This window comes from Neolamprologus brichardi, chromosome 19 (assembly GCF_056152115.1).
Source record: "Neolamprologus brichardi isolate AB-2024 chromosome 19, ASM5615211v1, whole genome shotgun sequence".
Taxonomy (NCBI): Eukaryota; Metazoa; Chordata; class Actinopteri; order Cichliformes; family Cichlidae; genus Neolamprologus; species Neolamprologus brichardi.
The window spans coordinates 9,466,941-9,494,820 of NC_142122.1; the positions used below are offsets into that span (position 1 = coordinate 9,466,941).

At 39.2% G+C, this 27,880-nt stretch overlaps 1 protein-coding gene across 3 annotated transcripts; it reads right to left on the bottom strand.

Moving 5' to 3' along the window:
* Positions 1-579: 579 nt before the first annotated feature.
* Positions 580-27,740, bottom strand: nin (ninein (GSK3B interacting protein)). Of its 3 annotated transcripts, XM_087832913.1 has the most exons (29): positions 22,533-23,256; positions 22,165-22,377; positions 20,727-20,820; positions 20,030-20,202; positions 18,193-18,238; positions 17,907-18,082; positions 16,385-16,531; positions 16,053-16,220; positions 15,765-15,901; positions 15,416-15,556; positions 14,389-14,563; positions 14,131-14,241; positions 13,877-13,966; positions 13,650-13,785; positions 12,008-12,129; positions 10,648-11,765; positions 8,068-10,401; positions 7,666-7,764; positions 7,494-7,563; positions 7,202-7,369; positions 6,998-7,114; positions 6,589-6,702; positions 6,256-6,402; positions 5,992-6,171; positions 5,766-5,900; positions 5,577-5,678; positions 5,391-5,483; positions 2,525-2,638; positions 580-1,434 (listed from the first exon to the last, which is right to left on the bottom strand). In XM_087832913.1, exons 1-29 carry the CDS (start codon positions 22,635-22,637, stop codon positions 1,228-1,230), a joined length of 7,032 nt encoding a protein of 2,343 aa, XP_087689039.1. In that variant the 5' UTR covers positions 22,638-23,256; the 3' UTR covers positions 580-1,227. The 3 variants fall into 3 exon arrangements, with proteins under 3 accessions (XP_087689039.1, XP_006798713.2, XP_006798712.2); XM_006798650.3 differs by lacking the exons at positions 8,068-10,401; positions 22,533-23,256 and adding an exon at positions 27,497-27,740; XM_006798649.2 differs by lacking the exon at positions 8,068-10,401.
* Positions 27,741-27,880: the final 140 nt, after the last annotated feature.

Consider the following 27,880-nt stretch of genomic DNA (forward strand, 5'->3'; position numbering starts at 1 on the left):
CGCCAGTCTGTCGCAGGGCTAACACACAGGGACAGACAACCATTCGCACTCTCATTCATTCGCACATTCACACCTAGTGGCAATTTGGATTATCCAATTAACCTATCCCCACAAGCTGCATGTTTTTGGACGGTGGGAGGAAGCCGGAGTACCCGGAGGGAACCCACGCAAACACGGGGAGAACATGCAAACTCCACACAGAAAGACCCCGGCCTGATGTTGGAATTGAACTCAGGACCTTCTTGCTGTGCGGCATGTATGCCAAGGACATTTAACCAAATACTAGTGGGGTGTATTCGTATATTTGAGCCTGTGTGGATTGGAGAAAATCCAAAATAAATTCAAACTCTTGCACCCAACTCTTGTTTTTTTAGTCATTAAAGATGTCTGCTCTACAATAATTTCATCCTAGAAAAACATCCGCTTCAAGACAATGTAAATGTAAAATAAGTTTGACATTCCTGGCATGGAGGGTTGGCATGAATTTTAAATATGTTGATTCTGCTTGAATCACATTGTTATCATGTGTATGTGCAATCAGATAACTGTGGAAAAAGCTGTAACTTACAAACCACCAAAAACAATCCATTCATTTTATTTATACCTGTAGCACAGCCATTACCCTGTCTCAACCATAATGACATGGCATATACACCTTTACATATTGCAACAGATCATACAATTTCCTTTAAAAGTAAAATGACATGTTAAGTATTGCCACTTGACAGACATTTAAAGTCTTTTCAACTTCTGGTAGTGTTAGGTAAAGCATGATTCGATGTCTCAGTTTGCGTGATTTTACTACCGAACAACAGGTTTCTATTTATTCTTTTACAATAGGGCTAGAGAAAGAAAAGATACACACAACTTTTGGACACAATTGTATAAAAAGTACACTTCATTGTTTTTCCTCTCTTTGGACAGAGTAAAAGTTTAAAGGTAAGATATTTATTAATAATAGGTAATAGTGTTTTAAAAATATAAATACCTGCATAAAGACATGTCTTTTTTGCAGTTTGACCTCTAGTTATTTATGGGTCCCATTAATTACTGGTTAGAATTAAATGGACAAAAATACTGCATATTTAACATAAAACCACCAGTTCTCATGAATTGGCAGAATCTGCTGCATAAAGTTTGCAGCAGTGATAAATAAAATAAAAGTATTTAGTAAAGATACAGTGCAAATATCGACTTGGACACACATTTTAAGTTAATCCTTTGTGATCATTTATAATGGTACGGCAGCGGAAGATGTGACGGGTTTAGGTCACACACTATCTTATTGAGGCTAGAGATCTTCTCCTCCAGCAGGTAGTTCTTCTTCTCCGCGATTTTCTGACGTTGCTCAGTTATCTCCAGAGCCTTCAACAGCTGGCCATTCTCCACATACAGATCTTTGATTAGTACGTCTGCTTTGCCGTTCTTGTGCAGCTAGAAAAGTCAAAGTAGATAATTGATTGTAATGGGTTACACTGAACGGCAATGTTTTAAATAATCTCAAATTGCTCATTAAAACAAGGAGTTTAGTTATGGAGTTCCACAAGGTTTTGTACCAGGACCCACACTATTTCCCTTAGGTAGTATTATTACAGGATACATTTCAATTGCTATGAAGACTAAATGGAGTTGGAATTATCTAAGAAGACAGAAAACACAATATGGGTGTAGTTTAAATTAACGACATAACCTTTCTAATTCTAAATTATGAGTTTCTTTCTCTCTTTTTTTTAAAAATTTAATCTCTGTGGAATTGCCAAGCATCTCAGAGTGATGTGGAAAAACGAATTCATACATTCTTGGATGGACTCCTGCAATCACTCATTATCAAGCTGCACTAAATGTTCCTCTTCACATATAAAGTAACAATGAGACCCCATCAGATCTCATCAGGCCTCTTCTTCTGTGGAAAGAGCTCCAAATTGATGGAGGCAGATTCCCTTCTCTACATTTAAAATTGGATTTAAACTTTTAAGTTTTGATAAAGCTTATAGTTTGGGCTGTATCAGATGACCCTGAACCATCCCATGTTGATACAGGCTTAGACTGCTGGGGAACCTCCCATTATGCACTGACCATGTTTCAGTAATGAATATTATTAACTTTTGTCTGTCTTCTCCCACAGGTTGTGTTGCATTGTCATTGTTACCATGTGCCCCCCCCCTCTCTTTTTCATTTCACACTAGAAGTAATTGTGGCAGACGTTTGCCCCTGTAGTTTGACTCTACTGGAGTTTTTTTCTGTTGAAAGTGAATCATATTTCTCCATTGTCACCAAGTGATTGCTAGCATTTCTGATATTGCAGGACAATATAAAGCACAGTGCAAGAGAGCTACAGTTGTGGGCCGGTGCTATATACAATGTAAAAATAAAACCAAACTAAATTAATAAGTCTCCTGAAAGGTTGTGTTTAACAATCCAAATTAGCCAATGTATAATAGATTTTTTTCAAAATGGGAGTCCAGCTTTGAACAGCACCTTAAAAACAAATTGGTGGACGCCAATGAACTGAAACTGAACTGACCTGGTCTTTGAGTTGAGCAACCTTCTCTTTGAGCAGCAGCTTGACATTATGCAGAGACAACTCAATTTCCTTCATTCGTTCCTCCATGCGCTTCATCTTCGTCTCCCTTTCATCCTGGGGAGAAGACAGTCAAGGACATCGTCAAACTGCTGCTGATGCAAGACTACCATATAAAATGAGATTTTTAGCTTCTGAAAAAATGGAAATGTGAGCGTGAGATGAGTCAGAGACACCATACAGACGGCATTTCTTGTGAGCTAGTTGCTTTATTCTTTATTAATGGATTTCTGTTACATTTCTTAAGAGAGGATGATTCACTAGAAAAATAAATACAAGTATAAAATTATGACATATTCCAGATATAGCTAGAAAAAATATTAATTAATGCATAAATAAAACAAAATCTAATAAACATAAAAAATAAATAAAATAAATAAAACAAATGTGCGTGTGTAGGAAGAAGAACAAAAATGCACTAAATCATTAAAAAACAAAACAAAAACGCAGACATAATGACGCACTGTACTAAAGACACACTACCAACCTCAAAGATTTAATAAATACCAGCCAAACACTGAAATTAATTACCAAACATGTTTGATCAGTCCTTGCTTAAAAAACAAAAACGCAAAAGCAAAAACAACAACAACAACAACAACAAAAAACAAGACAAAGCAAAAAGATGTGATTCACTTTGGGTGCTCAGCAGCAACAAAAGACACCCAGAACACAAATGGACAGTAGAGGACTAAAAACTTGGTACCTTCACTGAAAAATCTCCATGAACCCTGACTGCACATCAGGTAGCATCACCTGGCAATAACACGTGTGAATGGTTTGATTGTTAGAAAAAGACTCAAAAGCCTGTCAGGCACTAACCTTGGCCCTTGATGACAAGATTTTTCCTCCGAGGATACATACCCTGTCATAAACCCTTTAAAGTTTTAAAAAGACAAGTGCATAACCGTCATTCCCAGAAAGTAAACCCTGCATTGAAAAGACTGATCAGGATGTATAATGAATCCACCAAAGGTCTGGTCCTACATCTTTCCAGTCTATATAAGCTCAATAGATTTTTATTTATTTATTCTTTTTAGAAAACATAGTCTATCAACTGTCAATGCAAGTATTAGTGTGATCAAAATCCCATTGGGAAAACAGGCCAGAAGCCTTTTCTGTGTTTTCCTGCCACCTAGCAGCAATGAAATACAACTACAACTTCATGCCATTTATCTCAGGCACCACGAATGTGGGGCTTCATATGCCACATTCAGATTTTTAGAAGAGCAGGAAATGACGCTGGCGTTACAATCCACCGATCCGCCGGCAGCTGTCTGCGTGTGCCGCCCGCTGCTCCGGCATCGCCCCCTGGAGAGAAAAGGCAGGTACACTTCACCAGGGCTCTACCCTCTAATCCTAAAGATGGGCTTTTTATGCCTGAGATGTGTGTAGACTATCAAATAAATTAAGTTAGATGAACTAGGAATCCTAATATGAATGCAGATTTATTAATCTGCAGGATGTCAGCATTCCTCCTGTTCATACTGGCCAAGAAAACATCTCTTTAGTTTTGCGTTTTCAAATTTATAGTTCACCGTTTAAGCACTGCGGATTTGGAAAGTGGTATAAGCCAGCATGAACAGCAGGACTAATCATACATACAGGGATCTCAAACTTTAATCAGTAACTGATCCTCACTGATGACGTGCTGAACAAAGATGTGGGCAAACTAGGACTAAGTCAGCAATTACTAAAAAAAAGAAAAACTTAATCTGCAAGTAAACTAGAAATGGAGTTTTCTGCAGATGTTGTGCATAATGTTTTTGTTTCAAACAAAGTCCACATGTTAATGGCAACCTGATGATGATAGATGAAGGTGGAAGATGCCACTTACACATGTGATAACTATAAAAGGACAACTTGTATTTGTTGGGAAATGAAAACTTACGCAGAGTGTGGGAGAAAAACATGAAAAAAGGAAAAAAATAATAATAAAAAAATAAATAAGTCAGCCATCTCACCCAGATGATCACACCATGGCAACTACTTTAGCCTATTTCAACCAGCATTCAAGGTTGAAAATAAAAGACAATGAATTCAGAAACGAACACAACAACAAAAAAAAAAAAAACACATAGGTGCCAGAAGCTAAAACACCAGACCCATTAAGGTAAACTCTACAGATATGAGAAAAGGAGATGAAGACAGATGGGTGCCAAAATGAATCTACGACACGTATAAAATAAAATAAAATCTCAAAAACACAGCAAACACAGCTTTAATAAATAAAAGAAAAAGAAAGGAGTGGAAAACGCAGACGAGGAATGGAGGACACTCAGCTCAGGTACACTTTTTTTTTGCTATGATGTTGAAAATGTTAGTGATGTCCAGTTTTTCATTGACATTTACAGCCACAAGTACAATATGAAAATGCTGTACATTATTTAATATCTGAGCAAGTAACAGCAGTTAGGGAAATAAGGAGGTAAACACAGGTGCTTCTAATCACATTAATGAAGGCCCTGTGAATACACAGAACAGAACCTACATTAATTAGAAAAACCTGGGTTTAACTACGACTTCATGGCAAACTGAAGCTGCTGTGACAAAGGTCTATGTATCAACTCCCAGTAGAAAGTGAACCAGCATGAGAAGTGATGCACAGGCTTCAAAGATTAATTTAATATTAACAACAAAAGAAGGGGAAAAAAGTCCAATGTGATCGAACAAACTAAGTGAGAAAAGAACGTCAATCTATAAATGTACTAATGCAGTACTTATTTAATATATCCAAGCTTACTTAAGCAGTAAACTGTTATATATTTGGTCGGGTTTGCCATTGTGGAAGTTCTGAATTGCACTGTACCTGCATGTTGTCTGGATCTTCACCACGGTGCTGTCCTCTGGGCATCCTGTGAGGTGATGGAGGCAGGAGTCCCATGAATTGTGCCTGAAAAGTCTGGAAATAGGAAAAAAATATTGTTTAAATTATTTTGCTTTCTTGTTAAACTGTTATATCCAAAGAAAGCTTTAAAGAAAAAAGCTGGAGTACCTCGAGCAGCTGTGTTGTTAGTCGAGCCAGCTGAGCCTTGAGCGCCTCGTTTTCTTGCTGAAGGCTCTCCAGCTCAGTGCGTCTTTGTCCACCTTCACAGCCCTGAATGAAAAGCACATGTAGTGAGAATTTGAGGACTTTATATAATCGGAACATTCTTTGGTTATAGTCAGCAGCATGAATGCACACCATGGTAAGCTCCCTTTGTGCTTCAAGCTCCTTTTTAAGAGAGAAGTTTTCCTGTTCCAAGGCCTTCATCAGAGAGGACTGACTCAGATGTTTGTGCTGCTTCAGGGACAGTATGGTAGCATCAAGCTGACGGACCTGCAAACACAGAAAAGACCACTCACATAACAGAGAAAAAAAAAGAAGCAGCTTTTAAAAGCCTGCCATTTTTCTGTGGTGCTCGGCTCACTTTTTCTCTGGACTGGGTGAGGTCTCCTTTGATGCTGCACACTTCTGCTTGAAGTCTCTCGTTTTCTTGCCTCAGTAGCTGCTGCTCCTGCTCCATCAGCCGAGACATCTCATCTCTGTACAGCTTCTTGCTGTGATTCTGCAGACCGCTTGAGTGCAGAGCCATCTCCAAAACACGGTTCTGAGATTAACAAGGGCAAAAGGTCACAGTCTGTTCTGCCCTCAGCTTGTCTTTTACCTTACTATAGAGAAACAAAAACCTCACTTTATCTATAGCATTCTGCAGCTGTTTGCGTAGCAATGCAAGTTCATGTTTTAGAGAATCCCTCTCTTGTTGCGAGACACGAAGGTCCGACTTCAGACGAGTACTTTGATGGTTGACAGTCTGAAGATTTTCTTCCATAGTCTTGACCTTGAGTGGAAAGAAGCATATTAGTGCTAATTAATGCACCAAGTTAGTGCTTTGCTAGAAATCTCTATAAATTCTATTAAAATGCTGTGAAATAAGCCCACTATACCCCAACTATTGAAAAATTACCAAACGATTTGTCATCTATCTGGCGACCGAGTGAGATCCTTTAGGCTACAGCAGCCTTACCTTCTCTTGAGCTTTGGCTAGCTGGTTGCGCAGCCCTACAGTCTCCTTATCCACACTCTTCCGCTCCTCTACGAGGTGGCTGAGGTGACTCTCCATTGTGCCTGCCGTGATTGCCTGACAACCAAAAGACACCTACAGGTGTAAGGAAGCAATCTTTTGCATAACTTTAATGATAAGGACAGATAACACCCAAAGATCTCAGCAGATCACAGCTGGCTTAAGGCTAGAAACGACTTAGTTTGTATTTTTTCCTGCATCTTAATCATTGCAGGTATTCAGAGATGGGGATGAGCTTGGGTCATTTAATTCTAAGAAGCGGTGGTGTTAGGAAGTTCTTAATATTGTGTCTGTGTTATATTATGGTGGAGTTGGATGTGAAGTGTTTTGGTGCCCATAATCTAATGCTCACCTTCTCTCTGAGGTTAGAGAGCTTCTGTGACAGCTGGATATTCCTCTCCTCCAGCTGTGCAGTGTCCTCCAGAGCTTTGGTCAACTCTGCCTCCAGAGCAGACACACAAGCTGCCAGCTAACACAAAACAGCCACCAATTAACTACCCGCTACCACCGCCACCACACCGTGGCGACTATCAGATGGTCATTAAACGCCGTTTACCTTGTTTTTCTCTTCAGCAGAAGCAGCTTCCCTCCTCTCATTTTCCTTTATCAATTCTGCCAGCTGCTGTCGTAGACTCTCCGTACCGGCAGTATTTTGGGCATTTTTCTCTGACAGCATCCCATTCGCATCCTCCAGCTGCTGACTCTGCAAACGCAGCTCTGTAATCTGTGGAGATTCATGTTTTTAAGTAAATATCTTGGTCCAAATAAATCGAATCCAGTCTGTAAGGACAAATTGGTTTCTTTTGTATATTTAAAACTTTTTTGTATTTATTTTTGCACGACATCACCTGTTTTTGGAAATTCTGTGATGCTTTTTGAGCTGCTAGCTTCTCTTTCTTCAGGTGCTCCCATGTTTGTCTGTAATTAAGTGTGAGAAGAAAATGTGATTATGCATAAAACAAACTAACAAAAAAACCCTACTGTGGTGGTTAGCCGCAAACTATATTTGGTGCTTCTTACGTCAACTCTTGCTGGACTTCCTTTAAGTCCTCTTCTTTCAATACAGAAATCTTTTGCCTGAGGAGGACGTTCTCTTCAGCAAGACGACTGGCTTCAGATCTGGAGACAAAAAGTCAGAAAAATAAATTCAGTGAAACTGCAGGAATCCATCACACACGATGCATGTTGAGTACATATGAGAATCACCAAACGGACTGCAGCACACCGATTATAAACAACTCTACAGTTTACACACACTAAACGACTTCTTGCTTCTCCGCTGATGACCTACGGGGACAAAAACTGTCAGGCTCTGCTACAGAGGGTTTAGAAGCTCAGTCGCAGCTAGAACTTCACAGCACTAAAGGATGGTGGTAACACCGGCCACAGAAGACAAAGGGATCCTAGTTTTCTCCATGTTACCTATGAGCCTGCGTCACTTCGTTTAATGTCTGTGACTTGTCTTGTAGCTCTGTGATGGTTCGGTGAAGTTGCGTGTTCTGCTTCTCCAACTTCTTACAGCAGTCTTCAAGATCAGTCACTGCATCAACATTCGCCTCCAGCTCCCTATCTAAATCCAGAAAAGCCTCCACTGAGGGGCTCTCCAGTCGTTCAGCATCTAGGCCAAAGGCTGAAAGAATCCCATCCTGCCTTTCTAATTCGCTGAACAGCTCAGACAGTTTAGTGTTTTCTTCTCTCATCCTGCTGATCTCATCCACAAGTGAAATTTGCTGCTCTTTGAAACTGTGGAAAATATTGACCCTGCTCTCAAGGCTCCACACCCTTTTCTCAAGTTCACCATTTTGCTCCTTCAGTTTGGTATTTTCACACATACAATCTTCATACCTAATCTGAAGATCTGTCATTTTCAAGGCCTTTATCTCCAGCTCTTTGACATGCTCCATTAACAGCAACATTCTAACTTTGAGGCTGTAGTTTTCCTCCAACACCTGGTGCCCAGCCTTGATCTTTTCATTGTTATGAGCCAGCAGGTTCTCTAGTATTTCCGTCTTCTGCTGAAGCAAAGAAATCTTCTCATGCAGGAGAATGTTCTCCTCTGTGGTCGTATTATAGAAAGCCTGTAGTTTCAGCAAAGGCTGCTGCTCACAATCAGAGTCTTGATCCACACATTCATGTCCACATTTAACGTTTTCCCTCTTTAGTTCTGCAAGTAAATGTTCACAGTCTGAATCCGGGGAGTTATTCAGTAAACAGTTAACCTCAGCATCCTCAAGACACGGTTCACCAGGGTAACCTGTCTCCTCCAGCGTTGAGGGCACAACCACAGTCTCATGATGCTGCTCATCTTCCTGGGAATAGCTTTCAAACCCCACTGCTGCTACATCTTGAGGATTGTTCTCTTTACATAATTCAAGAGTTGCTTTGTTCTCACCATCTTCAAAGGCCTCAAGTGATGAGACGGGCCCACATTTCATCTCTGGGAAAACTGCTTCATTTGGGTTTTCTGTGGATTCGGACTCGGGGTGATCAGAAGGTGCCAACTCACAGCCTGCGTGATAAAGTTCAGCTTGCTTGGGGAAATCGGTAACAGAAATATCATCACCACATCCCTGAAACCCATCAGCATTTGCATGACACAATTCATGAGTCTCTTTCATAGCTTCTTGCACGATATTTTGTCGGAGTTCTTGTTTTTCACTTGCACCCATTAACTCTCCGTCTCCCCGAATGCCACTGGTAGCAGAGCCATCTTCATTGTTTGCGTCAAAAACATCCACGTTTTCAGTGGCTTCCTCTCCTGCATACAGAGTCCCCGTTAGAGTCTCTTCATCGCTATCTTGTTCATCCAGAATTTCAGGTGTTTCTTCACCAAATAAAGAAACACATTCTCTGTTGTGTAGAATCTCCTCCATAAATGTGTTCATCCCCTTCAATTCCTTCATCTCTTTGTCTTCCACTTTTTCCACAGAAGATGAAAGCTGTTGGATTTCCATCCCCAGCTCTTTAACTCTTACTTTAAAATCTTCTGCCTTAATCTCAACTGCATCTTTTAACTTTTGCTCAAGAATCGACACACTTTCCTGTAGCTCACGCCTGTCAAGCTCAAAGTCCACTGCGGCCCGCTTAAGAAGCATCTCCAGCTCTTCGATCTTCATCTTTAAATCATCGCGCTCATTTAAAAGTTCAATCCTCTCTGCTGTCTGACTTTCTGAAATACAAAGCATCTCATTGTACTTTGACTCAAGTTCTGAATTACTACTCAGAAGTTCTTCCCTCTCCTGTTTAAAATCATCGACTGTTTCATTCAACAGGAGCTCTGTCTGAACAAGAAGATCATGTTTGGTTTTCAGGCTTTCCTGAAGCCTGTTATGGAGATCATTCAGCTGCTTGCTGAGCTCTATTTCTTTGGTCTGAGCCTTGCTAATCAAGTCATCGAGCTCATGTTGCAGCTGCTTTTTCTCATTCATTAGTGCTTCCATTTGCTCTTTGTGAACACTTTCTAGCTCCCCTCTTTCTTTTGTCCACTCCTGATTTAATCTCTGTCTTTCCGCCTCCGCTGCCTCCTCCATCATTTTTCCTTGTTCCTCTGCTCTCTCGAGAGCCTTCTGCATCTCTGCTTCCCATTCGAGCTTCTGCTTGGCGTGGCTTTCAGAAAACGCCTCCAGCTCTCTTTGGTAGTGCTGTTCAAGTTTCAAAACATCAGCCTGAAAACGCTGTGCAACAAATTCCTGATCACACGAGAAACGATCTTCCACTTCTTTGATTCTCAGGTTGAAACTGATCTCGATGTCCTTCCTGCACATGGTTATTCAAGGGCGGTTACAGAAGCAGTTTGGAAAGTATTACATTATAATTGCTGACAATCGTCAACAAAGGAGGCTTTAAAAAAATAGCTTAGACACCTTATCTCTTAGCAGAATCATGTTCGATTGTTTGGTGTTACATTAGAGGATTAACACTACTTTCATGTGATGTTAGCTTGAGATTAAGGCTGAAGAATAAATTTTGATAAATTTAATTAAGTAAAATGTTGTTTCTTACCTCTCCTGGGTGATGTCATCTCGTAGTTTGTCTAACATGGCGCTGAGTGTGTCCCTTTCCTCTATGTGCTTGAAACTCAGCTCCTTCACGGCTTCTCGATGGCTCTCCTCTAGACGCGCCTTCTCCTCTGCCATCAAACTTTCCAGTCTTTTCTCCACCTCCTCCCTCTCCGTCTCAAACTTCTCCCTCTCCTCATTTATCCTATCCTGGATCATCCCTTCATAATCCTCCTCCAGTTGGAGTCTCTCCCTCTCCCACTCCTCCTTCAGCTTTTTCTCCCTCTGCTCAAACTTCTCCTGTAGCTGCAACCTCTCCTCGAGTATTTTTTCGAGCAGCGCCGCTTCGTGATGCTCCTGAAGCAGAGCTCGTTCCCTCTCCCACTGCTCCCTCAGACTGTTCTCCTTCTCTTCTTGCTCCTTGACGAGTCTCAGCATCTCTTCCTCCAGCAGCATCTGTAAAGACTCGCCGTTCTGCTGATCCAGCTGAGCCCTCTCTTTCTGCCACTCCTCTGTCAGCGTCTCCACCAATTCCTCACGCTCTTCCTCAAATTTCAATTTTACCTCCTCTAGTTTATCACTTAGTTTCTCCTCATGGCTTAATAGCAACAATTTCTTCTTGCTTTCCCAATCATCTAATAATCTCTTCTCCAAATCAGCCTTTTCCTTCTGTAATTCCTTTCTCTCCTCTGCTAGTCTGGTTTCAAACAGCTCTGCATGCTCATCCTTTAGTTTCTTAAGTTCTGTGGCATGTTGAGTCCTCAGCTTCTCAATCTCAAGACTTTCATCGGTCTCCGTCTGTTGAACTCTTAGGGTCTTCAGCTGCTCTTCCAGGTCTGCAGTGTGAGTCTGGGCCTCCAGGAGCTGGTTTCTTAGTTTTACCAACTCCTCTTCTTGGAGGTTCTTAAGCTCTTCCCTTTCCTCTGTCTGTTTCTCCTCCAGTAAACTCCTCTCCAACTCTACCTCCTCCAGCTGGCTCTGCAGCTCCTGTGCATGGCTCTGAATTTTGACCACCTCATCTCTTAAAGCCTGAACCTCCTGCTGGTGGAGGTTCACCAAGGCAGCTTTCTGGTCTTCATGGTTCACCCTTTGTTTTTCCACCATGTTGTTAAATTCATTCATCTGTATGGATAAAATAATTATTTATATAAACCTTGTAGTTAATTTCTGAATAATAGTCACATATTCCCTTTCCCCATATTTTAGATATAATAATCATTTTTATTTATTTATTTAAGCACTTGGGAGTGGAGATATAGAGGACCCTGCAGAGGTCTCACCTCCTCATTTCTTTCCAATTCTAAAACTTCTCATTTTCTTCAGCAGATTTACACATTAAAAACTGGTGCTGTTAGCAGACTAACCTTGATTTCCAGCTGGTTTCGCAATTCCTCGATTTCACGCAGGTGCTGCTCCTTCAGCTGCTCCAGCATCATCTCTGCTTCTAGGCTCATACTGAAAGGCTGAACCTCCTCTGAACCGAGACCTGTGAGAAGTCAAGTTAGAAGTGAGGGGTTGGTTGATATTTGACAAAGGTTACAAAACAAAGCAGGACAACACAAATAATAAAACACCAATAAATAACCTCTAAATAACCAGTGCAAACAGAGTTGCAGCATAGTAGCATGAGTCAGTTATCACTGCATTAATTTATCAGTGCATTTAAGTGTTCAGGACCCAGTTAGTCTTTAGAAGGAATTAGTCTCTGAAGCTATAGCTGTGTACTTTGGGTGATCTGCATCGCCTGCCTGAGGGCAACAGTCCAAACAAACTGTGACCGTGGTGAAAGCAGTCCCTGATGTTTTGTGCTCTTTTAAAGTAGCGTGCAATGTCCTCCAAGGATGGCAGCTGGCAACCAGTGTTTTTTTAATTCTTTGCTGTTTGTACCACTCCTTGCAGCATATTTTTGACTGCTACAGAGCAGCCAGCATCCCACACCTATGTGTGTTTAGTTGCTGCTCAATGTTGTTTTTCCTAAGTAGTCTCTGATGTGCCTTTTTCCCTGTTCCAGTACTGTTGTCTGACCAGGAAAGGTTCAATGATAGGGGGAAACCCAATTCAAATGACCTTACACACTAGAGGTGGGAATCACCATACATCCCACGATACGATATTATCACAATACTTAACGCACGATACGATATTATTGCAATTTTTAAAAATATTTTGCGATATTCAGATTCTGTACATAAAGGTAAACTTTATTATCAATATTCATTTTATCTAATATCAAAGTCTCGCACTCAGTCTCTCATTTCAGTCAGTTTTATTGTTGACAAACTGAACGGTTTGTATTACAGTATAGTCCAACTTAACTGAACGCAACCATCTGGTACAATTATAGCTATTCTGAACTATGCAGTTTATGAAAACTATGCAGCCCATTCAGCAACTGAAGAATTTGAAAGTAAATTAAAACAAAATATAATTTTACATTAAATAAAAAAAGTTTTAAACTTAATTAAAATAAAACATGTCTTAAATGAAAATAAGTAAACTGTCATGTTTATTGCTGCCAAAAAACAAGTTAAACACATTTGGACAGTGAAGGAATGTCAGGATTCTTGCTCAGAAAAAGGATCAACATGCTCTGAAGTCAGAGCACAAAAAACCTTTTTAGTAACAAAATATCGATTTCTGCTGTCCCTGTATCGATACATTATTAGCAAACAAAATATCACGATACTACACAGTATCGATTTTTTCCCCCACCCCTATTATACACGCTACACACTTCCTACTAATGCAGAATGAGACTGAGTCATGCCTTTTCCTGTAGTCCATTATTAGCTCTTTGGTTTAAGTAATGTTCAAAACCAGGTTGTTTACTGACAGTTGCTGTAACTCACCTCTGTATGCTGACTCATCTTCACCTGATATCAGGACAACAGCAATTGTGTCACCAGTGAATTTAATAATACTGTTGCACGATAGGTCATGTATGCAGTTAGTCCTCTTTAATGATTCTGAGCACTATTTTACTGCACTGTTACACTATAGGCTTACCTGGGTCAGACTCCATTCCAGGGCTTTTACTCTCCAGCTCCTCAGAGAGAGGTTTCTGACAAGACTGATGAGTTCTGCCGAGGCTGTGGAACTCCTGCAGCTCTGACTGCAGCTCATCGATACGATCCTGTAATTCCTACGGAATAAGAGTACTTAAAGTTAAACATCTGTGTCATGTCAACACATTTTACACGCTCCTTTGTGAAACAACAGTCTCTCGTAGTTACCCTGCACTGAGCTTCATAGCCGCTGCGTAGCTGTTTAATGCGCTCCTCTTGGAGGAGGAAGTCTGCACTGTTAGGGTCCAGATCACCAAACTAAAATAAGAAAAGATCATGTACTAATTATCATGCTAGCACAGATACAGATATAAAAAAACCAAACAAACAACAAACAAACATGAAACTCAAATTGCAAGCAAAAAAGGTGAAAGTCAATATTATGAAAATCCATTATATAGCATCTTAAAATGTGTCTGCACCTTATCTTTCATAATGTTGTCCAAACTTGTCTGGAGTTTGGTAATTTGGTTTTGAGCGTCAACTAGTTTTTCATTGCAGTCCAGTAACTCCATCTCCAGACGTCTGTTCTCCTGAAAATGAACAACATCATAATTCTTATATTTTCAAATTATTTTGGGGGGATAAAGAACATAGTGTACATTAGAAACACTGACATATTCCATGCTTAACAAAATAAAAAAACAAATACACTTGCACACCATGAATTATTCGGTTACCTTCACCGAGATGGAGAGGTGGTCTCGGATGAATGATTCATCCTCCCTGATCTTCTCAATCTCTGCTTCCAGCTCGTCACGCTGCAGGAAAGCCTGTTGCTGAATCTGCTCCATCTCCCTCATCAGCTCAGATTTTACTGCTGCTAGCTTCTCTTTGTGGTCCTGCTCAAGCTTCCTGCAGATGATCATCCACAGCAGAAAAACTCAACACTTAATATACATTACTTAACAAATGTATTGAATCACCTGTCATAAAAAAAGCAAGAAAGAACAAATATTTTAGAAATCTGTCAAAAAAACAACAACAAAAAAAAAAAAAAAGACTAAAAAATAAATAAATAAATATTGTAAGTCACTGAACTCTAACTGAATTCACATATTTAAACTCAAATTTGAGCTGGCACACCAAACCTTGAGAGATCAGATATTAATCAAGCAGAACCATTAAAGAGTATTTTTCTGTTCAGAAAAGTAAGTAAATTTGGCATCTTAAACACAAAAATATTAAAGTGCTTTAACATTTTTGTAAAACACAATTTTAAAAGTCATGGATAAAAACAATAACAATACTTTACTTTTAAAAATGTCATTTCAATTAAAGAGCTTGCTTGGGAAATTAACCATTATAAATACAAAATAATATTTTTTTAATTACCAATACTGTTAATTTAGGGCAGCTGTGGCTCTGTTTTGGTCTAGTACATTTCATTAACACTGCAAGTAGATTTAATATTTGCTCTAAACTTTTCTTCACAAACATTTAGAGTAAACAAACTATCTATATAAACAAAAGTAAAGCAAGCTAAACAGGTTCAACTGCAGTTTATCAATGAATGAAATTCATTCAGATAACAGATGTAATAAATTAAAACCTGAGGAATGAGGCCTCTAGGAGACAGGTCCAAAATTTAAAAAAAGTTAAACATGACAAATGTGTTTCCAAACCTTCCGTTTAGTCACTGGACTTTATAAGATTTAATAAAAAGCATCTCAAAAGAAGTGTGGTGCAACTGGAATGATAAATTACCTGAGATTGAGGTTATTCATGTGCTCAATTGCAGAGTGATGCTCATCCACCTCATTGGCAAGCTGCGTTTTCTGCTTCTCTGCTTTTTCCAGATCAGATCGGATTTTCTCTTTCTCTCTGAGCTCTCTGTCTACACGCTCTCTGAGATCAGAAAAACCAACAGGAACAATAATTGTACACGAGTTACACGGCACGATAAACAAAAACAACAATCCTGCTGTTTTTTAAAAAGATTTGTTTTCAATTTCAACACTATCAGCTTTAAGCAGTTCACAATCCAGTTAATCATGGATCAACAAATCGTATTAAGATCTGTATGAGCTGTATTATGATGATGACTCATACTCACAGGAGATATCTGATCTCAGCTTTGAAGCTCGCCAGTGCCGCTTGGTGAATCCCATTCTTAGTAACGAGTAGCTCATTTTCAAGTGCCATGGTGAGATCACCAAGACTCAGTTTTCCATCTAGCTCAAAGTTCAAAGCCTGCAAAAAACATTTTCCAATTAAAATCCCATTTTAAATACATTCCAATTATATTTTGCAGATGAATTCAAAGTCAACAATTTTGTGAAACACTGTTTGTTTCACCATAAATAAACTAAGAAGAGTAAGAAGTGTAACTTCAGTAATGTACCTGCAGGATATCAGTGCTGTTTTCTATTCCGTCTTCTATCCAGGCATCCAGGATGTACTCCACAGGAGTGTAACCGGTGCCATCATCAAGAGAGGAGAACAGACGCATGCCAATGGTGCTGGTTAAAGAAGAGGGCGTAGCTATCCTCCGTCCCCCCTCATCAAAAGGCTGTAGGTAGAAGAAAACTTTTTAATTTTTATACATCATAGCAGAGAAAATACAAAATACTACAGCGATTGAGCCTTTTCTGAATTTCAAAAAGCATCAAACACAACCCTGAAATTAGCCCCAAATCTCCTAACCTGGTGAAGCTCAAACAACAAATAGCATACCTGAGTGGAGTGATGCCGTTTAAGCTGTCTGTAGGGTGTTGAGGCTGATGGCGTGGGGGGTTTGTTGTGGTTTGCAACCCTGGATACAAACTCCTGAACAGTCATCATTCCATCGGCAGACAGGCTTAGGAGCGCATCTCCATTCACCTGATATATATATTTAAAAAGAAAAAAAATTGAAATTTTTATTAATACCTTTACACTGCATTTTACTTGAGTAAAACCAAATAAAATGCAACCATCTTTAGGTTATCAGAGAATGGTCGGAAAAAGAAGACGTATCCAGCGTAGAAATACGCTGGGTAGAAAAGAACTTGTTGATGGCAGAGCTCAGAGGAGAATGGCCAGACCGCTTTAAACTCATAAGAAGGCAACATTACCTCAGTCATTACAACCAGGGTATGCAGAAGAGCATCTCTGAATAAAACACGTCAAACCTTGAAGCACATGACCACACCTGGTGCCACTACTGTTAGCTAAGGTCAGGAAACTGAAGCCACTTTCATATGGGTTCACAAAAATTAGACATTAGAAGACTGGAAAAACATGGTTGGATGGTAGAATCAAAATTTGGCACAAGCAGCTGTAGAGCATGGATCCGTCCTGCCTTGTATGAACCTTTCAGGCTGGTGGTTGTGTAATGGGGGAGATTATCTTTGCACACACCAAGCCTCTTAGTACCAACTAATCATTATTTAAACACCACAGAGTATTGTTGCTGACCATGTCCATAACTTTTTGACCAGAGTTTACCATCTTCTGATGGCTGCTTCCAGCGGGATAACGAGCAATGTTACAAAGCTCAAATCCTCTCACACTGGTTTCTTGAAAATGAGTTCACTGTACTCAAGTGGACTCCAAACTCATCCAGTCTCAATCATATAGAACATCTTTGAGACGTGCAACTGTGTGACGCTATCATGCCAACCTGAACCAAAATCTCCGGAGAATGTTTCTAGCACTTTGTTGAATCTTTGCCATGACATATATAAAGACCAAAGCAAATTCAAACCGGTGTAAGCAGTTAGTTTATATGTAGAAGTGCAGTAATTAGTTAATGAAAAGACAGAAAATTTGCTAACAACTTTAGATGATACATGAAATGATAATCATGAAATTTGTGTCTGTTGATCCTCTTCCCTTTAAGATTTACTGCTGGGAACATGATTAAGTATTGTGCCAGAGGTTGCTTAGATGAGGGACTATCTAAATTCTGTGGATCTTTTCCATGTTGCAAGGGTATCAAATCAGCAGACAATATCATGCCTTTTACTAGGAAAAAACCCCCCAAAACATTATTATCAAAAGCTCTTAAGTTATTTAGAAGTTTTGAAGGACCTTTTCATATCAGTAAAAATAAAAAAAATAAAAGTCTGTGGAAGATAGAAAAAGGTTTTTGTTTTTTTAACCATTATAAGAGCCCTCAGAAAAGGAGGAGAAAAAACAACAACAAAGAATAAAGAAAAAAGACCAAGGCAGACATGGTTAATTTAAATGATGGGTAATTTTCCCTTTAACATACCTCCAGACCCAAATGCTCACAGAGAGCAAGCAGTTCACTGTGATCAGCACATCCGTCCCATTGTATTTCCATCTCCTCGCAGGCTTCACGCAGCCTCTCCTCTAAATGAGCTGATAGGGGAACAATGGATCCCCGAGGCGTGTTCGGCTCATCCGGGTTCCAGAGATGCATCTGACCTGCACACAAGACAAAAGTTAGATCATGCATCAAGAAAAAACAACAAAACCAAACAAAGCTATGTCCTGTATGAAGTAAAATGTCTAAAATTAATCTGAATCTAATGTACCTTCTGCCTCATATTCCTCTGTGCTTGATTCGTGAGCATTCCAGCGCTGAAACAAAAACATATAAAAGATAAAATAATAATGGAATCAGTTAACCATTAAAATATCTACTGAGAACAATTGTCCCAACCCCCCCTCTGATTTTCTCATGAGACAATCAGCTGAGAGTGTGTGTGTGTTTAAGCGTGGTTTTAAATCAGACAAGTTTGAGTCTGAATGCAGGGGGAGGTGGGGGGGGGGGGGGGGGTGGCTGGAAAAAACACACATACACAGGACCTTTTGTAATAGCACGGGCCCTGACGGGGGAGGTCTGAAGGACTGATTTCAGCACCAAAGAAAATGTGTTGTGCACACACGTTTCTTTATTTTCCTTTATAGACAAATAATAAAGAATAAAATAGAATAGAAGAATAGAATAGCATAGAAATCAAGCAAATAAATCAAATAACCTCAACCATCTGCAATTTTGTGAAAGTATTTACTCAAAATTATTAAAATTATTGGGGGTTATTCCTGACAACTAGCCTCACAAAAAAGGTTTTAAATGATTTTCAATTTGAAAAAATAAAAAAAATAATTTCCTTGTGAAGAAATATTGAAGACCTTGATCGCTGATCTCCAACTCCGAACCCAGAATTCCCACCTATTGTTTGGGAAACCAGCAGTGAGGGAATGAAGAGCAGATGGGATTCTGCAAGTGGCGTTTTGATACATGAAGTGTGGGCATCCAGGAGGGAAGGGGTAGCGGAGCTCATTGTTTCCCTGACACAGGCCTACAACCTCCTCCCCAAGCAGCGGGCCTGCAGTCTCTGAGGCAGAGCCCCCTGACCCAGCCCCATCTGCTGGTCCCCAGGCCGGATACTTTCAGCATTGTTGCAGCATGATTATTCAATGCCAAGATGCGCTTCAGTTTCAGCATCTCCAATAGTGTTTGCTTTTGCGCTGCTTGGCATCCCTGGGTGGAGTCAGAGACAATACACAGAATACTAACATCTCCATCCAAGCTTAAACTTACTACCATTGCACTGGTGAACACGTGGAGGAGTTTCTTTTACTGCAGCCCAGCTTTGCAAAGTTCTGCACAAGTAACTGAATACTAAAGGCATTATTTTCATAAAGATTTGTCAGAAGGTTCAATAAACACTCAGTCATGTGAATTTTCTGGCAATTATTTCATAGTTCAGGCTTTACAGGGTTAAACAACCTGCTAATTGACTATGTATCGTCGATCGGAGCGGATTTAAAGTAAGCTACTAATAACTGAAAATCTCTGCTGTATGCTATTTGTGAGAAAGGACTGCGTGTGGAAACATGTGAGAAGTGAGTCTGATTAACCAAGAAACAGATCTAGAAGATCAGAGTAACCACACACCCATACCGTTCAACTGTTCACGGACATAAATGACCTGATAATAAAAACTCTGTGACAAGTCTCATGTCCCTTTCCTTTTCAGCATGTGCCAAAAACACAGGATGTACATTTTTAAAATCTCCTATTCTTAAACCTCTGCATAGCCGCCAGCACATAAATCGCCTGCTGAAGTCTGACGTTACACAAAAACTGTGGTTAGGTGTTAATTACTCAAGGCTTATCAAACACTAATTATCCTCACAATGTTATTTACAGACAGTACTAATTTGTTATGCAACTAATAGGACCTTGTGAATCTTGTGTTGGAACGCTTATATTACACTACAGGATCTACCCTGCATGCCGCTAAGCTGATTAGCTAAGAATAACGCCTGAATGCCGGCCCGTGGCTGCAGGGAATCACGCAAGGACAGGAAGCGATAAGGATGGCACTTGAGATGAAAAACCGATCGGTCTCAGCCTTTTACCTCACGTTTCCTGGGAACAGCTGAGTCATAGTTGTCCTCCAAATCCTCCTCGTCGGCTGGTTTTACGTGTGTGGTTTCAGTCAAGTCTGAAATAGGCTCTATTAACTCTGGTGTGGAACGGCGGCCATAACGTTTACCGCCCTTCACAAACTTTGGTTTGATCTCAGGAGACTCTGAGGAAAAATAACAAGAAAGTGTCAAATAATACACAGAGTATTTATTTGCATAAAAGTTTAGCACAACAAAAACAGGGGGAAAAAAAAGTGATGCATTTAGCTGAGCCTCCAGTATGTACTTCTCCAAATAACTTCTCTAAATCTAAATCTAAATGTAACTTTAGGATCTTTTCAAAGCCACATCTGTTTCAGTAAAACAGCCATGAACTAAATGTCAACCTTTAGAGAAATTAACAGGAACCACATAGGTTCAATATACATCATGCTTCACTGACAGGCATAAATATTGTAGTATTTGCTTTGATGAGGTCCAGTCTTTGTGTTGTCATATAACAAGGATCTTACACAATGTAACGATGACAGATCTGTAAAGAAACTGAACTTACATCCAACCTCTTCTGTCATCATCTACACAATAAGTAGGATGGTAATAACATAACAAGTCATTTCAAAGACTTGCTTTGGGTCCTGTGGCTGTGCATAGGGGCTTTTCCACTTGTGCACAACCATCAAGACTTTACCTGGTTTTGGCAGGACTTCCTGTTCTTCCTGAGGTGGCTCGATGGATGAAGACAAAACCAGAATAAGAGCGTCCTTGAACTGTTCAAAGTCAACCTGCAAAAGAATTAAAGAAATACGTCTTACAGAAAGTTCATGAAATTCCTTACAATGGGTGCTATTCTCTGTGGGTGAGGTGGAGTCTGGGTGTCTGTGTGGAGGAGGGTTTGAGCAGGGGCAGCAAGGTCACATTTTAAGAATCAACAGCTGCCAACCCTGAATATGGTGATTTTCTTTGTGCTGCGGAGGCTGACGGCTCCCGGGTTTAGATGGTGTTGGAGGGGAGGGGGATACTTGGGGCTTTTTGACTTTATTGTTGGATGCCGTGAGTAAGCAATCATTTAAGCGGCCCCTCTGCTAACATTTACCCCGTCCACTAACACCCACACCTGCCAGACAATAGCCACCCGTCTGTCTACACGCTTACATACATTCATGCCAGCATGTGGAGTTAAGCTGTTTGGATACGTCTCATCTTTATTTATGGGTTGAACTATCAGAACCACTGTCCTTAATTTTTTTTAATACATTTCCAAATGGCCCCTCTCTCAAATAAAAGTGTGTGTGATCAGCACATAGTTTGTCTTGACACCTGGGTTGGAGCTGACCAGGGGTTGGTATCTTAAGCAAACAATGAAATGGCAAATAAATATGAAAAATCCTGGCGTGCACAAGAAAAGGGGCACAACTAATACCTGTTCTACCTCACGGTTGTAGCTCAAGAGGTGGAACCAAATATCACAATGTGAGTAAATGGTAGATAGAAAGCACTTACTAATCTCGTAAATCCATATTTTAGTCACAACAGAACATACTGAAATATTATTATTTAATGACAAATACTGGCTTTTAAATTTCAAAATCGGCCACATGTCTCTGAAAAAAAAAGTTGCCAAAGGCCGACAAAGGAAGCGTTATGAAAAATAAATAGCTGGAGAAACTAATTAGTTTATTTGGTAACAGGTCACATAACATAACATATAAAAACAAGACCATCTTAGAGGGAGAAGCAGAGTTTCTCAGAAGTAAAGCTGGGCAGAGGTTTACCAATACACAAAAAAAAAATGCATCTACAAAATTTTTATAATAATGTTCCCAAATCCAAAGTTGGAAAAACTTTGAATATCTCATAATCTACAGCCTGTAGTATCATCAAAACACTCAAAAGACTCTGAAAAATAACTCTGTGCACATGGGACAGGCCAAAAATCATTGCACAGCATGAAATTGGGATTGTAGCATATATTCAACACTAGTAATAGAAATGAATATTGCTGCATAAATAACAGCTTTTTAAAAAGGGGGTGTGTGTCTCATTTACAACCAGGTAATGTATAATTTCAGACTTCACATTAGCAGTATGACGATTGTTTATGATGAAACGGCTGCTTAGCAACTCACCCTGGCAGTGAGGCGGTCCTGGCTCTGGAGCAGAGTCTGGAGAAGAGCTGGAGCGGTATCATTAAGGTGCAGCGACTGACAGAGGTCGGAGAGCTCCTCTGGGCACAGAGAGCCACAGCCGCTAGTGTCAAAGCTGTTAAAAACTTCTTTCAGCCGCTCCTCGTACTGGTCCTGCTCTTGCCCGTCATCCATCCCACAGGACAGCACCCTGCCCTAAAGAAAGAGTGAAAGAGATGTCATACTTTCCATTACAACTATTGAGCCTCTCGAGGATGATATGCCAGACAATAGCAGACAAGATAAAGGCAAGACATTAAAGTACCTTGACAGGATTTACATATTCAGTCACAGTGCTAACAGATACTCACAAACAGGATGGCTTCATCAATCTCAGCAGCATCTGTTCTTTCCAACAACTTCATCTGAGAGCACTGCCCTGCAACTGAGCTTTCAACACACTGCTCCAGCCTCATTTGCAGTGGAGGCTTTAGGTAATCCAATTGCAATGATTAGACAAACGGATAAACTGATAGACACGAAGATATCCGACAACAACCATGACTGACTTTCTTTTAATTCATTAAATAAATAAAAATGAATTTACTTGTGATGTGATGTGATATGTGATATGTTTATTGATTAGCATTCAAATATCTCAGTGAAGACAGAACAAAGATTTACCACAAAGCAAGAAAGCATGAGACAAGGCTAATCAAAAGGTATTGGCTGAAGCATTTGCTTATTACGCCAACCCTTTTAACAAAAGATCTTTTAGCATGCAGCTCCTGTACACAGGGCTCGAAGCAAATAATAAGATTCAATTCAATTCAATTTCATTTATATAGCGCCAAATCACAACAAATGTCGCCTCAAGGCGCTTCATAGATACAGAGAAAAGCCCAACAATCATATGACCCCCTATGAGCAAGCACTTTGGCGACAGTGGGAAGGAAAAACTCCCTTTTAACAGGAAGAAACCTCCGGCAGAACCAGGCTCAGGGAGGGGCGGCCATCTGCTGCGACCGGTTGGGGTGAGAGAAGGCAAACAAAGCAAAAACAAAACAAACAAACAAACAAACAAGAAAAAACAAAAAAACAAAAAACTTTCCACCTTAGTAAGTAACTACATCAAAGCAAAAGAATCAAGAGGTTTTTTTTTGTTTTGTTTTTTTTTTTTTTTTGCTCTTTTCATTCTTGATATATATATTTTTCTAATACTCTATTTTTAAACATATTTTTAAACAAGGAAAATGAACTACACCTTTTTAAATCACTGTCATAACTATTCCACAGGTTAACTCCTCTAACAGAAACACATCTCTGCTTTATATTTGTCCTTATCTTGTTTTTTTTAAAGAAATCTGTTCCCCTTAAGTCATCTTGACTCTCTCTGACTTTGAACAGCTTCTGAGTACTGGGGCAAAGCAAGCTATTTTGTGCTTTATACATTATCTGTGCCATTTTATATTCAACTAAATCATAAAATTTCAGGGTATTCAGATTAATAAACAAAATGTTAGTTGGTTCTATATAGTTTGATTGGTTTATAATTCTTATAGCTCTTTTTTGCAACTTGAAAATAGGAAGAGTGTTCGTTTTATATGCATTACCCCATATCTCCAGACAGTAAGTCATATATGGAAGCAACAGAGTACAATAGAGTGTGTATAATGATTTTTTTGTTCAGGACATGCTTTGTTTTATAGAGAATAGCAATGGTTTTTGACATTTTTGTTTTCACATGGTTTATATGAGACTTCCAACTCAGCTTATCATCAATTATCACTCCAAGAAATTTATTTTCGTACACTCTTTCAATTTCAATTCCATTAACCCTGATTTTAGATACATTTTTCATTTGTCTAGTGCCAAAAATAATCAATTTTGTTTTCTTTATATTTAATGATAACTTATTTGCATCAAACCAGTTTTTTAATATATTTAACTCCTTTTCCGCTGTAGTCAGAAGCTGTTCTAGGTTTTTACCTGAGCAATACAGAGTGGTATCATCAGCAAACAATACACATTTTAACAGTTTGGAAATGCTACATATGTCATTTATGTATAATATAAATAATTTAGGGCCCAGCACAGAGCCCTGAGGAACACCACAAGTTACCTTCAACTGCTTAGATTTTACATTATTGAATTCGACATATTGATATCTGTCATCCAGGTAACTTTTCATCCACTTGTATGCTAACCCTCTTATGCCATATCTCTCTAGTTTATTCATTAATATAGAATGATCAATCGTATCAAACGCCTTTTTTAAGTCTATAAAAACACCAACAGTATATTCCTTATTATCTATAGCATTAGATATCCCTTCTACAAGTTCCATCACTGCCATCGAAGTGGACCTTTTCACTCTAAAGCCATATTGGTTATCACTTAGGAGATTATGCTTCTCAATATATTTATCAAGTGTATTAACAAATAACTTTTCTAAAATTTTTGAGAACTGTGGGAGCAGTGATATTGGCCTATAATTTGTAAACTGACTTCTCTCTCCGTTTTTATGGATTGGAATAACTTTTGCTATTTTCATTTGTGAGGGAAATACACCAGTTTGAAAGGACAGATTACAAATGTATGCGAAAGGTTGCACTATATATTCTATAATACTTTTAACTAATATCATGTCAATACCAAAACAGTCAGTGGACTTTTTATTTTTAAATGTCTTCACAATGTTAATTATTTCTCTATGAGTTACAGCACCAATAAACATGGAGGACACATTCTGAGTAATATGTTTATTTAGGTCGTTATTATTTCTTGACTCTGGAATTTCTTTTGCTAAATTAAAGCCAACATTTACAAAGAAATCATTAAATTCATTTGCAATGTCTTTAGTTTTATCAAGCACAATATCTTTATCTTTTTTAAAATAATCTGGATAATTCTTATTTTTTGAGCCCTTTTTGATTATACTATTTAATATCCTCCATGTTTCTTGTGTGTTACTTCTACTTTGCTCCAATAATTTGTGGTAATATTCTTTCTTACTTGTTCTTATAATATTTACTAATCTATTTTTATATAACTTGTACTTTATTTCAGCATCTTTTGTCCTCTGTTTTATGAATCTCTTATATAGATTATTTTTCTTTTTACATGCATCTTCTATCCCCTTTGTGATCCATGGCTTATTTGATCTGTGATGCTTTCTAGTGATTTTCATTAAAGGACAATGTTTTTCATATAGTGAAATTACAGTTGATAAGAATGCATCATATGCACTATTTGAATCTTCATTTGCAAAAACCTCATTCCAATTGTGTTCCTTTAAGTCCACCTGGAGGGCAGCAATGGCTCTTGTTGTTCTAAGTCGTATCATTTCACTTTGATCACCAAATAATTTCTTTTTTAAGTACCTATAAGTATTTAGATTATATGCTATTGAAACAGGTAATCAAGAAAACAATGAATACACAGTGGCACCAAGCCAAGTGGACAGAGCAGCCAGGGACTAATTGAGAAAGTTAGACCAGAGCAGTGTGCCAGCATTTCCAGACTGGCAGATTCAGTTACACATGGACCAAGTTTTTGTGTCAATTGGGTTGCATCATTTCTCTAATTGAAAAACAACAGAAGCAAATGGACAGAGAGCGGCGCCTCAAAACACAAGTCTGGAGTTCAAGTCAGCTGTAAGCCACGTTTCCCTGAAGTAATGATAGCAATGCAGACAATCAACCTTGGCGAATTATCTACAAGGCTAATATTTTAATGTGGGATTGAAGTAAGAGAAGAAGCTGACATTGGTCCAAAGCAAAAAGACAGAGTCTTACTAACTTAAGCAATGACATAACTTCCAGACACAACAGCTGAGATCAGCCACATGAAGCTTACCAAAGGTGATGCTTAAACTTGGCTGAGCAGAGTTACAATACATGTTTCTATTTTTATTTACATAAACTCTAATAAGATTTGTCTGTTTGTTACATTTTTTAATTTGTATTGTCCACTTTTTTCTTGAATTTCAAAAATACAATATTTTTCCACCCTCCTTAGGTGTCTTTGTGTTCTAATATTTTATATATTTTGATCACCTTACTTCGGTTTGTCCTAACATAATATATATATTTGTGCATAAGACAAATTTAACATAAAGAACATACCAGTATGTCTAATGAGTTGAAACTCCCCACTCAGGGCTCATCTATACAATAGATATGCTGCCTGACCCTTTGCTCTTCCAGCTGCTCTCACTGAAATCATCAAGTGCTCGGCCAGGTGTCCCCCCACACCCCAGACCCGGGGTGCCCATTCACTGCACACAATAGGCTGTCCACAAAGGCCAAGTCACTATTCTACATCTGCACATTTGAGCAGCTTATGGCACACAGGAAAATAATGGTTCAGCAGTATGGAAGCTTACAGAAAACTAATGTTTGGTAAACTTGCAGAGCAACAGGGCGACAAACAGAAAGCAAAAGCAAGCATTGGGCAACTGCTTAGGACCGCTGTATTTTACATGCGTGACTCCTGAACAGATTACTAAACAAAAATCTCTTTGCACATCTTGCTGGCATTGTTGAACTTATTCAGGTTTCTGCAAACAAACTTCTGAGCCAATTATCCAAGCAGCCCTTCACCTCAAGCTTGGCTACAGAGGCTCAGGGTGGCTGTGGGTTGACAGCTGCTGTAGCTTAGGAATAAAACCAGTTCATATTAGGAAGGAAAAATAGGTTAATCCTAGAACCATCCCAGCCTTCACTGGTCATAGTGTCAGTAAAAGATTTTAGCCAGTAAAGAAGATGAAGCAACTACATTTTAATCTGTTTTCTCTGAGGACTTGATATTCTCTCTCTATACAAACCTGTCCAAAGAAACTACATAAAGATAATTCCCATGTTCCCATTTTCTGTAGACCTATGTGAGAAAGTTTAGAAAAAGAATAACTTTGAAAACCTGCAAACAACCCATCTCAGTCACATTTAAACAACTCTGGGTGAAATGTGAGGGCAATTGTTGGTGCTGCAAACTGCAAAACTGCATTTTATTTCCATTAGCGCTTACTTAACGCCATTTAAATCAAAATGAAAAAAAAGTTAGCAGTCAGCTGCTGCTCGTGTATGTTTTGCTTCACTGACTTTACCCTGTCTTCATCTAAGTAAAGATTTAAAGTCACTTGTGAGAATAAACTAACTGTAATGCAGTTTAGCTAGCTTCACTAGTCATAAGGAAAGTGATTGGCTATGCTAACCGCGCTAGTTCATTTGGGAACGTGAGGGAACACTTTTTTTAGGATGAAAGAAGCTAAGTACCCAGAGCTGGAGAAGAGAAAGAAAGAAACAAAGAAATGTCTGAGAAAAAATAAACTCACCAAAGTGTCGAAACTTTGCGGACAGCTGGCTCCTTCCTCGAGTCAAATCTGCTGATTAAACACCTCTAAAAAACTTTAAACTACAACATTTCTCCCGCTACAGCGCAAGTAAACCTTCCGCTCCGGCAAGTTTGACGAGCAGCTAATTTGTCGATAGCAGCATTTTGTTCCCTAACATTACCGAGAAAGTAGCTGTCAGGGTTTTGCTGCTGGCTGCTTTGTGTCCGCGGCTGTATCATCCTCCTCCGGCTTGTAACGGGTTTTGAAAAGCGGTTGTAAGAGGAAGGGGCGGTGACAGACCAAGAAGCTGCAACGCAGTCCTGCCAGCCCCCAGTGGACCAAACTAAAACAGCTCCGAAATCACTACAGTCTTTTAAACTGATA